The sequence below is a fragment of the Alexandromys fortis genome, unplaced genomic scaffold (genome assembly GCF_014885135.2).
Source record: "Alexandromys fortis isolate MF-2015 unplaced genomic scaffold, M_Fortis_MF-2015_v1.1 scaffold_0, whole genome shotgun sequence".
Lineage (NCBI taxonomy): Eukaryota > Metazoa > Chordata > Mammalia > Rodentia > Cricetidae > Alexandromys > Alexandromys fortis.
In genome coordinates, this window is record NW_026067949.1 from 13822465 (window position 1) to 13838603 (window position 16139).

General features: G+C 37.4%; 1 protein-coding gene across 1 annotated transcript in view; it reads left to right on the plus strand.

Moving 5' to 3' along the window:
- Nucleotides 1-14930, plus strand: part of Stim2 (stromal interaction molecule 2) — a 121141-nt gene extending 106211 nt beyond the window's left edge. Inside the window, exons 8-12 of the mRNA XM_050150218.1 lie at nt 3334-3501; nt 4168-4268; nt 4512-4750; nt 8965-9238; nt 13504-14930. Coding sequence (XP_050006175.1) covers nt 3334-3501; nt 4168-4268; nt 4512-4750; nt 8965-9238; nt 13504-13981 — 1260 coding nt within the window. The 3' untranslated portion in view covers nt 13982-14930. The remainder of the gene's footprint in view (nt 1-3333; nt 3502-4167; nt 4269-4511; nt 4751-8964; nt 9239-13503) is intronic.
- Nucleotides 14931-16139: the final 1209 nt, after the last annotated feature.

The window sequence follows — 16139 nt, forward strand, 5'->3', positions numbered from 1 at the left end:
TGAGACATACAAACTTAGGCAGAACAACTAAAATTTAATTTAGTCGTCTCATGTTAATTACTAAGACTCCAGAAGAGAGCAACAACATAATTAAAGGGAAGGAGAGTAGGATTTATGGGGAAACAGAAGAAGCTAGTGAAATACTGCCTCAAGAAAAGACAGCTAAAAGATACTTAATTTCATTTTCCTAATCCCTATGGGGAAACAGTAGCGGAATGATATCAGAGCCAAAGAACTGGTATGAATTCTAGCATACATATAACAGTAACCAAAACACATTTGAATTAAGGTATTTCAGTAGTTAACACTTATTTAATAAATATTTAATATTTAATTAGCATTTATTTTACATTTTATGTAGAATTACATTTTCTGTGTTTTGGCCTCAGGACTCACAGAGAAATAGTAACTTACAATAGCAATAGGTGAGAATTTTTTGCTTTGATTTGCTTCCTGTGGTGTGTTTTAAGGTGTTGAGTTGTGCCTTTGTAGCACAAATTGGAGATATGGGATACATTTTGGTGAGCCTATCTTTTCCTGAATGTAATAAGACTATCAATATTCTTAGATTAATTTGAGATCCTTATTAAGTGCAAAGATCAATTAAAATAAACTTAACAAGCTAAGCAGACACCATTAATCATTCAATATACAAAATTAAGCTGCCATTCTGATCACCAGACTCTTTTTCTAATCCATAAGATCACTTAATTTAATTCATGTTCATAGCTTTAGAACATAGCTGAGATCATGATATATTCTTTTCTTCTGTGATATATTGCCTACTGATACTAAAATGTATAACATGATTCAAAACAAATATAAAAAGATTGTATAACATATTTTGAAAAAAATTTACTCTTACTTTTCTTATGGTTTTATTTCACTGTTTTTATGCTAAATACACATTCTTTTGCATAGTTTTACTTTGATTCCTGTTACTTTTATTATTATTAAAAATCTATAAATGAATAGATTTTTAGAAATTCTTTTTATGGGACACACTATCGAAAGCATTTTTTCTATTTTAAAATTATGAAGCTAAAATTTTATGAAAGCGTTAGAAACTATGCTTCCAAGTCCCTTTTCTAATTCTTTTAGTCAAGTTCACATCAGGTTTTTCTGTGGCCAATGCTATACTATTTTACATAGTCAGTGTTCACCAACACCTGAAGGTTTACTGTTCTGCTGGAAACTTTACCCCAGCCCCTGGCATTCATATACGAAGAGTCCGGAATTCCAAAATCATCCCAGAGCATTTATAGCTATTGCAGCGGTCGGATTAATAAATCACCAGTAATTGATATTTAAACAAATTTAATAACAAAACCAGACTCACGAAACCAAGGTTCCAGCGGAGTAGCCAGCGGAAACAGGGGAGGCGGAAGGGGCGCGCAGCACAATATATATCAGTAAACATACGCCTGAGGGCAGCCCGCCCCCAAGGGGAGGGCTTATCCCTACACTGTTTATTTCTGACATGTTTCTACTTCCTGCTCTTTAGTTTCTAATGTGCCAGAATTACAGAGTTTTCAGATCTGTGATTCATTTGTAAACGCTCTTAGCTAATTTGACTTTGACCATCCTCATGGCTAACAATGTAACTCAAACTGAGGGTTAAGATTTCAATCAAATAACAAAGTTATGAATAATAGCTGTTGAACAGTTGCTAGTATTGGACAGTCATAAATTTCACTGAGACATTAACAGTTAATTTGAGCATTGCTCAGCCTCAATTTATGCCCAAAATACATAGTTTCGGTGCAAAATCATGGAGCTAAAATAAGAGAAATAAACTTATGAGAAATATAGTATTATAAAGAATATCATGAGGAAAAATTCTGTGTTTAATATCCTGAACATTTAATTACACTGGATTTTTAGTTTCAAAGTCTTGTGAGAGGAAAGGCTTGCTGCAGTCTGCTTATGGTGTTTTGCAGGATCACATGTTGCAGGGCCTGGCCTTGAGTTCTTTCTTCCTGAGAGATTAGCAGGGACGCCACACAGCTTAGCCGACCTTCTTACTAAGTTCACATTGTCCCATATATGTTACACAATGAATCACGCCAGGCGAGTGTTGCCTTAGAAGTTGCTCCTACTGAAAAAGCCTTTTTTTTAAGTCCTATGTTACAACTCTTTCAGTTTTTTTAATTTTAATTTTTTTTTTACTTATAGACTTGTGTCCTGTTGTGATTTCTTTTTAATTTTGGAGTTTTAAAATATTTTTCCACACTGCTAAACAGCTGTTCTGTTTCTTTATCAAAAGTTTGTGTAGTCCTCTTCTTAGTTTATTCTGGCAAACAGAAAAGTTTATTTAAATAAGTTGGGTTTGTTCAGATCAAACATTCCTCTGCACTTTAGTTTAGGAATTGGAGCTTCAGTTACCTTAGTTAGCTTGTGAGAGCATTTGCCCTGCAGCTATGGGTCGGGTACCAAAAGCCCTGTGCTCCCCAGTGCACCCATGGCTTTGTGGGACGGCTTTCAGTTACACACACCAGTCCCACCAGGTCACCTCACATATTCTAGTTTGTACACTGTCTAGATTTACAAGTAAGTTCTAAGAACAGATTCTCTTCCTTCTGTGTCACTTTGTTAGTGGGGCTTTTCTTTAGATACTTTTTCCTTAGCTTTTATTATACTTAATACCTCAGACATCTTATTATTTTTATTGTCATTGTTGTTTAATTGGCTGGCCCCCTTAAATGGCTTGTGGGCGAAATACTTCATACTTACAGGGTAGGCAATACATAGTTTTTCACAGGGAAAATCAAGTATATTCTTGACCAGAACTGATTCTCTTGACGTTTTCACAGTCTATTCATGTCAACCTCTGCTTGCTGTCTGGGGACAGTGGTGGAGATAGAAAGGGTGGAGCAAACCACAGCAGGAGAAGAGCGAGAAATAACAGACAGTATCAGGAAATGAGAAGTAGGAAGTAGAAGTATCCTAGGTAGCAAAAAAAAAAAAAAAAAAAAAAAAAAGCGTTGTGAGGAAAGGGTGATCAGTAATTTGTATAATCCCTAGATTTTTTTTTCCTCTGTGCCTTATTTCTCTTAACTTGACAGCTATAAAATACAAAAACTAAATATTTCAACTTTTTATATGTGTGTGGACTCCTGCCCTTATCTAACCTGTGACTTTTTAGCTTTGCTTAGTAAATTTAGAATGCTGTTAAAGTCAGTTATAGTTTTGATATAAAAAGTACATTTAGATTCAGTGACTTTAAAAGGGTTTTGTAAAATCCATAATTGAATTGGTTTTTCTTTTTGTTTTGATGTCAACATTTATTTCAGTCTTTTCTTCCTTTGTGGCTTTTTCCCTTTGTCCTTCCAGGTCCGCATGGCTCTAAAAAAGGCTGAAAAGGAGTTTGAGATGAGAAGCAGCTGGTCTGTTCCCGATGCACTTCAGAAATGGCTTCAGCTAACACATGAAGTTGAAGTACAGTACTACAATATTAAGAGACAGAATGCTGAGATGCAGCTAGCCATTGCTAAGGATGAGGTATTAATTGATTTCATGATTAATTGGAATACTAAAACTTCAGTAGAAGCCTTCTTGACGGTTCTTTTTTTAAAATTAGAGTTTGCCATGTAAATAAATTCTTGTAATTATATAATTTAAAGTAAAATTATTCTCTCTAGAGAAGTGCATGGATAGCTTGCAAAATTACCTTAGTGTCCTTGAGAAATTGTCGTTGCTGTCACTATCGTAAACGTTTTATACAGAGCTTTTCTCCTCCAGGTTGCTGCCTCCTATCTGATGCAGGTTAGTAGTTCCTAGACACTCGTGTTTGCTGTTATTAAATTGTGTGGAAAAAGAGTAAGCCTTAATCTGAATTCTGGAAAAGTGCATAGTTCTCACTAACCTTCATTGCAATAGGGTTTGGTTAATGTTCTTTACTAGTTCTAATAGAAGATTCTGTTTTTTCTCAGCTATAGAAATAAGAGAAACAGTACTCTAGAACAAAGCTTTAAATGTCTTTGACTTAGGAAAGCATGCTTTCTTTCTCATCTGTTTTCTTATTTTGAAAATATGTCTGTATCTTAGCTAATAACTTTCTACTGGTTTTATGATTATTAATACAGTCAAAACCAAAATCAACTTTATTAGTATGTAAATAGTAATTTTCCTAAACCTAGCTTCATTTTTAACCTTTTGGATTTTCAGGCAGAAAAAATTAAAAAGAAGAGAAGCACAGTCTTTGGGACCCTGCATGTTGCACATAGCTCCTCCCTGGATGAAGTAGACCACAAGATTCTGGAAGCCAAGTGAGAATGCTCTCTACCAGTCTTTCTGTCCGTCTGTCTACAGTGTTGAGCTGTGTACTGTGTAGATAATGTATATTTAATTAGAGAAGCAGACACAGCGGCATAACTTAGACTAATTCTGAAACTGGATAATTTTTTCTTGAGATCAGCCAGTTTCCATGGGTCTCTTCCTGTCATTGCTTTTATTTCAATGTCATATTCAAGACTTCAGTGCAATAAGTAATTTATCTGTTGACCTTTCAGGAAAGCACTCTCTGAGCTGACAACGTGTTTGCGAGAACGGCTTTTTCGTTGGCAGCAGATTGAGAAGATCTGTGGCTTTCAGATAGCTCACAACTCTGGGCTCCCCAGTCTTACCTCCTCTCTGTACTCTGACCACAGCTGGGTGGTGATGCCTAGAGTCTCCATTCCACCCTACCCTATTGCTGGAGGAGTGGATGACTTAGATGAAGACACACCCCCAATAGTGTCACAGTTCCCAGGTATGTGAGTTCAGCAAAGAAGTTCCTAACGTGCTTTTTTTTAGTAATGATGTACTTTGAAGTCTATGGGGGAAATGTACTCTTTTTTTCTTTCTTTTTAATATTTATTTTACTCTTTGAGAGTACTATATATTGTCATATATTCTCATATGTATTCGTTATATATGTGGTATGTATTCTATTTTAGAAATACACTTTATCAAGAAGCATGAATAGTTGATTAATTTGCATATTTTAGCACATATTTATATTTCAGCAGTTGTCATATAGAACTCATTGTAGGATTTTGCTTTAAACCATTACTAATCATTAAATTGAAATGGGATATTACATAAAAAGGGGTGGATACAACAATGACTGCCAGTGGTTATGTAAATGAAATGCTGAACTTGGATAGAAAACTACAGTAGAAAGAAAGAGTAAGGCAAGGTTTTGGAAGCCTGGGTTTGAGTGCTAACTCTGCTATAGTCAGCTCTTGACTCTTCGGTCAGCTTATGATTTGTTCCATTCCCAAGACTTTTTTTGTGAGTATTTTTGTTTTGCTTTTCAATGTGTTCTTTTATTAGTAGTGTTACCCTGCTCTGTTTATGTCATGAAGTACTGAATTTATTTGCCTTTAACAAAAACTGTGCTTGTTTATAAAACTTAGATGTAATATGTATATACGTTTAGATAAGACATTGTATATACATATAAATAAGACGTTTTCTAGTTGTTTTAAGATGACTCAGGGTGGCCTCCAGCCCTACCCCTCTGAGCATTAGGATTATATATGTGTGCAAGCATGCTTCTTTGCTAGAATGTAGCTCTTTCCAAAGGAAGCTTTTGTGTGTATTAGATTGCTTAGTTGTATGTTATGTTTTTGAGTTTTACTTTATGAAAAAACATTTTGGTAAGATAAAATTTGAATGCTTCAACTTTTGACTTTTCTGCAGAGTTACAGATGTTTTTAATTCGCAATTTTACATTAGAAATTGTTAAATTCTTTATTCTTATTACTTCTTGCCTGGTCCATTTTCCCAGTATTTGTGACTTTTTACAGTGTCAATAGAACAAAGTTTTGAAAAATGGAGAAGTGTATTAGTTTAGTCCTTGCTTAACTGAAAACTTAAAATTTTACGTTTTGAGAGCAATCGAATCATCGTGTCTACGTAAGTTTAGTTTTGACTTTTTCTGTTTAACTGTTACAGCTTTCCTGAAACTGCTGGAATAGTTCTGATTGAGTAAAACACTTTCTACCAAACCAAACTTTGATTTGCCAGCTAACTCTCAGCCAGTAACCATGCTTCTGTCATTTCTCTGCCTTTAATCCTGTTTATGGTGCAGTGAAGTGAGGAAGCAGTAGTCATCTTTAGAGCAGAGCGGGTGAGAGGAACAGTTGGGCTGCGAGGTGTTGATAGCTGCAGCTGCATCTGACTTGTGATTTGAATTAGTTTATTCTATTTATTTGTTTATTTGTATGTATATATGCCCTTATATAATACTGATTCATAAATAAATATATGTATTTATTTAAATACTAAACCTATTAAAATAGCTTTTCTTTAAAATATGTAATTTTTATGAATAATATTGTACTTGAGGATGATCCACTATTAATTATTATAATTTTTGTTGTTGTTATTGCCTGTTTTAGAAACACTTGAGAGTTTTGACTTGGCAAAACTTTGTTTTTGTTTCATTAAAAGAAAATGCTTATACTAAGTGTGAATAATTTGCATATGTTTTACATAATGTGATATTATACGTGGACATTTATAATTATAAATTTGAAAACGTACGAGAGCTGGTTTGAAATTTAACAAAGTTTTAGAAATTAATCTGATTGCTCATAGGTTTAGAGAGCTGTGCCTCCACCTAGTGGCCACACCGTGGTACTCCATTTTGCTTTGTTAAAAGCTCCTAAATTCTGGACCTTGTAAAAACAAAGGCTGTGTTTATCAGATGCCTTAAGAATGGCGTCTAAGCAGAGACCCACATTGGAGTACGGACTGAAATCTCAAGGTCCAAATCAGGAGCAGAAGGAGAGAGAGCACGAGCAAGGAACTCAGGACCGCGAGGGGTGCGCCCACACACTGAGACAATGGGGATGTTCTATCGGGAACTCACCAAGGCCAGCTGGCCTGGGTCTGAAAAAGCCTGGGTCAAAACTGGTCTCGCTGAACATAGCGGACAAGGAGGACTACTGAGACCTCAAGAACAATGGCAATGGGTTTTTGATCCTACTGCACATATTGGCTTTGTGGGAGCCTAGGCAGTTTGGATGCTCACCTTACTAGACCTGGATGGAGGTGGGTGGTCCTTGGACTTCCCACAGGGCAGAGAACCCTGATTGCTCTTTGGGCTGATGAAGGAGGGGGATTTGATTGGGGGAGGGGGAGGGAAATGGGAGGCGGTGGTGGGGAAGAGACAGAAATCTTTAATAAACAAATAAAAAAAAAGAATGGCGTCTAAGGTAGGGTGAAGGTGCTTTGTTTAGACACCTCTTTGGTGGTCTGTATTATGTGTTAGTTGTGTTTGAAATTATTATTTCAGGAAGTATGCTTGTTGTATGAAAAGAGCAAAGTAAAAGATTCTAATACATGAATCTTTGTAATTCTGAGGAAAATTCAGAAACTGTTAATTGATACATTTATTGTGAGTAGAAGAATAGAGAATAGAATTACTCCTCCTCCTTCAGAAGTAAATTTGGGAATTGTGTGGTATTATTTCCTCGATATTTTGGGGATATTTAATGCAGATATTTAGCCTGTTGATCTATTTTATCCCGGGATTCTTAATTGTGCTTTGTTTTTGCACTCTTCTCCTCTCCCCTCTCCCTTCTCTCTCCCTCTGAACAACTAGGGCGCCCCATAACTTGAACTTCAGTCACTCTTCATTTGCATATTAGTGCTCTCTGGTGTCCTCTGAAGTGCAAACTGTCAGAATCTTCACTTTTGTTATCTATTTGGCCTTAATTTAAACATATGTCTCTGTTTATCATTATTTTTTTACTTTTCTTTTCTCCTTTTTGCTCTTTCTTGAAAGCATAGTATTGATTAGTATTTTGTTAAGCAAATTAGAAGTGAGAAATTCTGTCTTTGGCAGAAAGTGTCTGAGCGTTTCCTGGGAAATAATAGTTTAATTAGATAACAATTTGATTCCTTATTTTCTCCATTGTGCTTTGAGGTTGTTGGTGAGACGTTTGTCCTCAATCAAATTGTAAGAGTTTCTGTTTAGATAATATATAATTTCTGATACTAGGAGAATTGTTTCATTTCTTGTTCTGTGGCTTATCATAATATGATTGGAAAGTCAAGATATCCGAATATACAGGAAGGCAAAGAAGAGGTCAAAACTCCTGATTGGTCAAGGGGCAGATGAGTCTTAGAAGTGAAATGATGCACATTGATGATGAGTGGGTGCTTTGGCCAGAGCAGGAGTGACTGACAGGGAAGAAAGCATTGGCATGCAGTCTGAGGGTTCGATTGTCTAAGAGCACGAGCTTCAGAAAGAACCCATTTTATAAAGGGTGCAGGCATAAGGTATGCCAGCCAGCACCTTCTGTCCTGCTGCTGCCACTGAGGAATGTCACGTGCACAAAGGTGTTCTTGGGCAGCTTTAGCGTAGGAAAAGAAACGGAATGAATCTGTTTGCTCCACATGCAAGGGTCTAGCTTGCGGGTAAACGCAGGGAGACTTAAGACAGAGACTTAGTCCTTGAGGATCTGTGTTTGGGAAGCAAGCTTTGGTTTCAGCTGAGAGACTGTCTGTACAATCTTTATTTAAACCTTCTTAAAGGTCAAACATGTGATATGTCAAAGACTATCCATTGATACTTTATACTATTTTTTCCTTCTGCTTCAGTATAGTGTTCACAAATAGTTTATCATTCCTTATAAAGAGGCTATGTTGATTTTAAATTTAAATGTTATTTTGAATAAAGTTTTTTAAGTCTTTGTTTTTAGTAGTATTAGATTTTTACAGTAAGACTACATTAATGTGCATTTCATTTTAGTTTTACCTGTTATCATTTTTATTATATTTGCATTAATTTTTTTGTTGTTTAATTTTTCCATAGGTGGTAGAGAATGGCAGTTGTTATATAGTTACATGAATAAACATTAAATCTGATATTTTACTGTATTAGTTCTTGTGTACATGTTTGTAAGGAGACAGTTAAGGGGCACAGGACATTGGTGGTTATGAGTGTTTCCATTTGCTTATGTTTTTCAGGGACAGTGCCTAAACCTGCTGGGTCTTTAGCCCGAAGCAGTAGTTTATGCCGCTCTCGTCGCAGCGTTGTGCCGTCCTCCCCACAGTCCCAGCGAGCTCAGCTTCCTCCCCATGCTCCGCTGGTATCCCACCCTCGGCTTCCTCACCATCCCCAGCATGCCCAGCACTCATTACCTTCCCCAGATCCAGACATCCTGTCCGTGTCAAGTTGCCCTGCTCTGTATCGGAACGAAGAGGAGGAGGAGGCCATCTACTTCACTGCTGAAAAACAATGGTACTGGCTGTTAATAGCTGCAGAGGATGGGGCTAAGCGGGTGTGGTAGTGGCAGCAGGGCTACAGTGTATTCTGTGTTGTGCAAGCTTTCACAGACTCAGTGGCTTCACATGACACCTATTTATGGACACTCAAGTTCTGTACATCTGAAGTGCAAGTCTAGGCTGACTGGTTTCCTGCTCAGGCTATCAGAGGCTAAAGTCAAGGTGCTGGCTGGCCTAAGTTCTTTCTCATGTGGAATCTGGAGTGCCCTTTGAGTCTCATGTGTTTGTGGCAGAATTCAGTTGTTTGTGGGTATCTTGCTAAGGTCTTGTTTCTGTGTTGTTCTAAGCACAGGATCTGGTTGCTTTCAGTTTCTAAAGACCACCCACCTGTCCTTATTGGGTGACCTAATATTTAATGCTGGTAGCAGACACTTACCTTGTGTATTTCCTGCCTTTGCTGAGCTGCTTGCCTGAATAATAATCTTTATGAATATTAGTGACTCTGGGGCCTTAGTATGTGCTTCATCTTCGGACCCCTGGGTGACCTGTGAAGTTCCAGAACCCAGTGGAGAGCTCTCTTGTCACTGGGCTGCCGGAGCTTTTTGAGGTGTAACTGCATTGATGCTAACAAATGCAGTCGGTTCGGGTCTCCAACCTTAGACTTGTCAAGTGAAAATATGTATGTAAAATATGACATCTTGGACTTGAGTATACCTGCATATAAAGAGACATCAATATGATTGAAATTTCAAAATAATTTGTTGCTTACTAGCATGTAGGCAGTGTCGTAATCTCAGTGCTCAGGAAGATGTTGAGAGCTTAATGGAGAGAATGATAAAAGTAAATTAAATTCATTACTTAATTTCTCTGCCACAGTGAGTATAGCTGCATGCATTCCATTCTGTCTTGAGGGCACCAGCATGCCATGAGGTCTGTTATTGTGGGGAGCTCACTTCTAATCTGTATTCCTCTTCTCAAGCAGTACTGCTGATTTTGCCATGTGTCAGCACTGATCATGGAGGTGAGGGTGGTTCCTAGCTATCACATGGTGATATTACCGTCAGATCACTTGTCACTCATCATCATTTCGCTGCCTAGTAAAAGTTATTTTTTAATTAGTAGATAATCTCTGAGGCTTGTTCCTAAGGAAATAATTAGGGTTAGAAGTTTCCAGTAGAGAATTCAGTGCTCCTTTCCCTGAGGAGCCTGTTATAATTAGCATTTTATGTGTCTTTAGTATAAGCACAGTCACAAACAGTGTGACTTCACTCTCAGATTTTTCTGTGGCTTCTGGAAAGTGATGGGGAGCTGTCCTGCCCCGCAGAACCTTTCCACCATGGGAATGCTAGGCTCTTGTTTCACATGCCATGTCAAAACTTCACAGCTGCCTCCTAAGTATGAGAGGAATCTGACCTCAGAACACCTGGGCTGCTTTATTCATGATGGCTGTCTGCTGTGAAGCCAGCCTTCTACACAGTATACACATGCACACTCAGCTAGCTCTCACCCATGGTTGTCTTTTTTTTCTTTTTAAACATATATCTTCTCATAAAACATACATGTGTTTGCTTACATGTTACCACAGGGAAAATTATTTTAAAAATTCATGTAAATGGTATATAGGTTAAGTTCAATTCCAAAGGAAACATGTGCTACAAAGAATATGCATTTAAAAATACATTATTTTTAATTTGTGCAGTGCCTGGGTGCAGATCTGATCAGTTGTATGGAAAAAGCAATATATTTGATCAGTGCTCATTTTTGAATTAGAATGGTAGGAGTAGATAGAACATTAAAGATAAATTTAAGTCTCTTACTTTAGCATATAAGAAAATTGAGACCTAGAGAAAATAGATGAGTTGCGTGAAGTTGACAACTGAAAACAATAGGACTAGGGGAGGAGGGAGGAGCCACGTCTCCTGAGATTGGTGGTTCTTTTTACATTACACCTTTATGAGGCTAGGAGATAATGTTTCTTGTGGAAGCTTGTATGAAGAAAATCTTTAAGGTTAGTAAGATAGTTCAGTAGGTAAAGGCACTTGCTGCCTAGCCTGGTTGCCTTGATTCACTTCCCAGGATCCACACTGTGGATAAAAAAAAAAGTCCTGTAAGCTGTTCTCTGACCTCCACATTTGAGCCATAAAATAAATAAATGTACATACATACAATATACCCTTTACATATATAGTATGAGTAAAATAAAAAGTATGTAAGTTCAGCAATACAATGTATATCTAAAATAATTGAAATAATTCTGACAATTGAATAATTGTCATAAGTAAGCAAGTATAAATATGAAAATGGTAGTAGTCATAGACCAGTCACTGTAAGAGATTGTTTAATTCTATAAATATGAGTTTAGTTCTTGCTGTGTCTTGTATACTTGATACCTTGAGCTCCCAAGGCAAGTAAGACGACCCTAGGCTAGCTCCAGCTGGAAGATCATTATCCTGTGAGGTTTTAACTTTGCTGTTCTGTCTTTAGCCCTGTTTTTTTCTGATTTTGTTTCCTCAATTTTACCTTGACTTTCCCTTTTGTTCTTAAAGAACTCTTTAATGGAGTTCTACTAAGTGCATGCAGAAACCAATTAGAAATAGTTCCTCTTCTTCAGGATTTCATTCATTCTTCATTCAGTACATGTTTAGTGATCTCACTGTGGGGTTGCCATGAATTACAATGAAGAGAAAACAATTATTAATAAGATCTCCTAGACTTAATAGGGTTTTTTCTTTGGAAGTTAGTAGAAAATACCATTTTTGCTACTAGGCCATGATAGATGATAAGCAAAGGAAATGTCATTTTATAATTTTATATAGGATGGTTAGGGAAGGCCTCTCTGGGTGGGTAGTAGTTATCTAAAGTATAGGAAGAAGCCAGTCAGAGGAATGGGAGGGTTATATTCGAGCAGAGGAAACAGTGCAGAGTCCTGAGGAAGTCTGCAGATTGGTGTGTTGAAGGAACAGGAAGGGTATTCTGGAACAGAGGGAGGGAGTATGGTTGGAGAGATAGCCAGGGGCTCGATAGATGTGCACGGCCTTTGGATTCTATCTGAGGGAGCACAGTGGAAAGTCATGAGCAAGTGAGTCATGTGGTGACTGAGCTTTTAGGGTTACTTCAGTGGCTGTATAGAAAAGTTGCTGAAAGGGAGACACCGGAATAGAAGCCGAGAAGCTAATGAGGAAGTCATGGAGTCATTTAGGGCAAGTTTGTGGTGGTTCTAAGAAGGAACATGGCTTTGTGATATTTCAGAGGAGGCTAGTCGTCTTGACGGTGACTCTTAGGAACTTTAGTGTTCTGTTTTATTTATCTTCTTTTCTACTATAGACAAAGTGGGGAAACATTCACAGATTATTCTGTAAAAACTTACTCAATGTCCCTTCTTGAAAAATAGCATCATATGTTTGCCTTTTATCTCCTATCCGTTCTAGTGTACCTTAGCAGATTGTCTCTACGAAACTTGGTAGAGCTTTTATTTTAGTGCTGTGTTCATATTTTACTTCCTCAGAAAGTTATATTTCCTCAAGTTCATAACTAAACACTAAAATAGTGATTAAAACTCCATCTTTCAAACATATACTGCAGTTCTATGATTCAGAAGGAAAAAGAGTATTGAAGGAAAGCAAAAGTCAGAAGGGCTTAGGAAAACTCAAAATTCACATGTTAGAAGCATAATTTAATTAAATTATGTTGTTTGATTGTTAAAATTTATCTCAAAACTAAACAAGTTTGGGGCTAGGGAGAGGATCAGTCAATGCATGCAGTGTCTGCTAATGAGCATTAGAAGCCGAGTTTGGGTCCCTGTAACCTATGTAAATGTGAGGTACATGCCACACTTTGTCTAACTCCAGCAGGATAGAGATGGGAGCAAGCAGATCTCTAGTGTATTCGCCAGTCAGCCCACCTGAATTAATGAGTTCCAGATTTGGTGAGAGATCTTGTCTCAAAAAATAACATGATGGCAGTCAAGAAAGATACTCCATGTTGGTCTGTAGTCCACACATGCAGATATCTACACAAATATATATATATATATATATATATCTGTCTGTGTGTGTGTTTGTCTCCTCTCTCTTTCTCTGTTTCTCTTTGTTACACACACATATGCACATGGAAATAATATGCTATAATACAAGAAAAATTTTCAATTTTATCTCTACATATAATTATAGCATATTTCCTTTAGTAATTGGATTTTAGTGAATAGAAGTTGACTTGACTAGAATGTTCACTGTTACTCTTACGAACATCTTGATCTAAGTGTTCTCCCTTTGTCTTCTTCAGGGAAGTACAGGACACAGCTTCAGAGTGTGACTCCTTAAACTCCTCCATTGGGAGGAAACAGTCTCCCCCTTCAAGCCTTGAGATATACCAAACATTGTCTTCTCGAAAGGTATCAAGAGATGAGCTTTCCCTGGAGGATTCCTCCAGGGGAGATTCGCCAGTAACAGCAGATGTCTCCCGGGGCTCCCCTGAGTGTGTGGGTCTGACAGAAACCAAGAGCATGATCTTCAGTCCTGCCAGCAAAGTGTACAATGGCATCTTGGAGAAATCCTGTAGCATGAACCAACTTTCTAGTGGCATCCCGGTGCCTAAACCTCGACACACATCATGTTCCTCAGCTGGCAATGACAGCAAGCCAGTTCAGGAAGTCTCGAATGTTTCCAGAATCAGCAGCATCCCACATGACCTTTGTCACAATGGCGAGAAAAGCAAAAAGCCATCAAAAATCAAAAGCCTTTTCAAGAAGAAGTCTAAGTGACTCAATGACTTGATGGAATTCCATTCAAGTGGCATCTGTGAACTCTATCTCCCACCCTCCACTCCGTTTTTATTTTAATTTTAGGAATGTAACTCCATTGGGGCTTTCCAGAGTTGATACCATAGTGGAAATGTCCGTAAGGGCAACTGTCTACTGTCTGCTGATTTAACAAACTATACCATCAATTCATCAAGTCAGACATTACCGAAGAGTCATCAAGAGGAGACAGTTTACAGTTATTTCCACGTATTCATTTCTGCATTGATGTTAGTGATGTATACACAGCATTCTGTTGAAAGCCACTATGGACTTACAAGCTTTAATGGACTGTAAGCCAGCATGGGCTTGCAAAAATTTCTTGTTTACCAGAATATCTTCTTATCTTTCCACAGAGCTGTTTCCATCATGGACTAAATAACTTAAAAGAAGTAAAACTAATTGCACTACTGTTTTCCAGACTGGAAAAAAAAATCTCTGCAAGTAAAACTGTATAGAGTTTATAAAATGACTGTGGATAGGGGACTGTTTTCACTTTTAGATCAAAATGGGTTTTTAAGTAGAAACTAGAGTTTCTAATTGACTTGCTTTCTGGAAATGAAAACCCACACTTTTATTATGGGACGCTTCTTCAAATGCATTTATTATTATAAAGTTTCAAGTCCTGCTGTAAAGATCATGTTGTTTTGTTTTCCCCAGGGCTTTCACTGTGATTTACTGCACTGCAGGCTGTATGATAAAATATAAATAATGTAAAGAGAGAAGGCTCTTGATTCCTTATACAAGTGGAAGAGTTAAAACTTGATCGAAGGACTTAAAACATTCACATGCTTAAACTGAGGCAGGGGTGGGGAGTCAGGCACTTGTTTACAGACTTTGAATAAATGCAAAGGATTTATGGTTTGAAAAATTTGTACTGTGGAAACGATAATAAATTGGAGACATTATTATGTGGGATTGTGCTGATTTTTGTTGATAACACTCCAGTAAAAACACTGTTTTTTGAATAGCTATGTAAGCGGTCCTGTTGCTTAATTGCAGTATAATAGTGATGTTTTGGAATTAAGTTGTCAACAGATTTCTTTGTTTTATATTGTTTGTCATATTTTTATGTAGTTTGAAATGTTTAAATGTTCTAATATCAAGATTAACAAATATATATTTATGGTGCATTTAGATTGCGTTGTATCAGTTTGTAAAGTGTGAACTTGGCCAGATGATAAGACTAGCCTGAGAGCGGTGTCACATCAAACAGCCGCACGTGAGCATCTTCAGTTTCCTCCTTCTCAGCTCTTAGAACCTCACTCAGAATTATCTGGAAATGCAATGAGGATGTGTGCTTGGGTGAAACCTGATACGTGTTAACTAGAGTGTTTTTGGCGGTGGCTAATATAATACCTAACTCAGTGCTGTATATATGGGGATGCTGGTAGATAAGTGAGGTGTTCTTTTGAGGAATGCTTTGTTAAGAATCTGAATATCATGATCTCCTGTGGCTTGTGATTATTTCCATTGGTCCTGTTGGTAACATTGTCAGGGTCTTAGATGGTAGCCACAGAGGCTGATGCTTTCATGGTTACATATCAGCTCCTAGGAACAGAAGTTGGCTCTCTGAAACGAAGATACTTTGTGCAGATAAGGCAAGGTGATATGAAAGATGGAGTTCAGAAACAGCTCTGGAGCTCTACTGAAAGGGCTCAAAGAATTAGAAAGTTCTGGAAGCTCTCGGAGTGAATAGGGTTGCTTTGTCTTTCTCTTGACTGGACAGAAGTTCTCGTTGATAATTGCAGCAGAGATAAGAGCTTTTTGGTTTGTTGGATAGAAAAGGTCAAAGCTACTGGAGCATGGTGTGTGTTGTTAGAAGGCTTGTCCTGCAAGATTGCTGATAGGACACTCTAGGTCAGAACCTGGTAGAGACTTGGGGAGATTGGCCCGAGAATGTCGGAGGTTTTAGGAAAAGAGTACATCGTGCACACTGGATTACACATTTATAAACAGTGATGTTTATTGCACTAATAACAGTATTTGGAAATTCCACAGAAAAGAATTGAGTTTTGGAAAACCACAGACATTTCTGTATTACATCACACATAAAATGTTGAGCATTTCTATACGTTTTATATACATTTGTCGCTTTAGCCTTTCAAAATTATGATGTTTT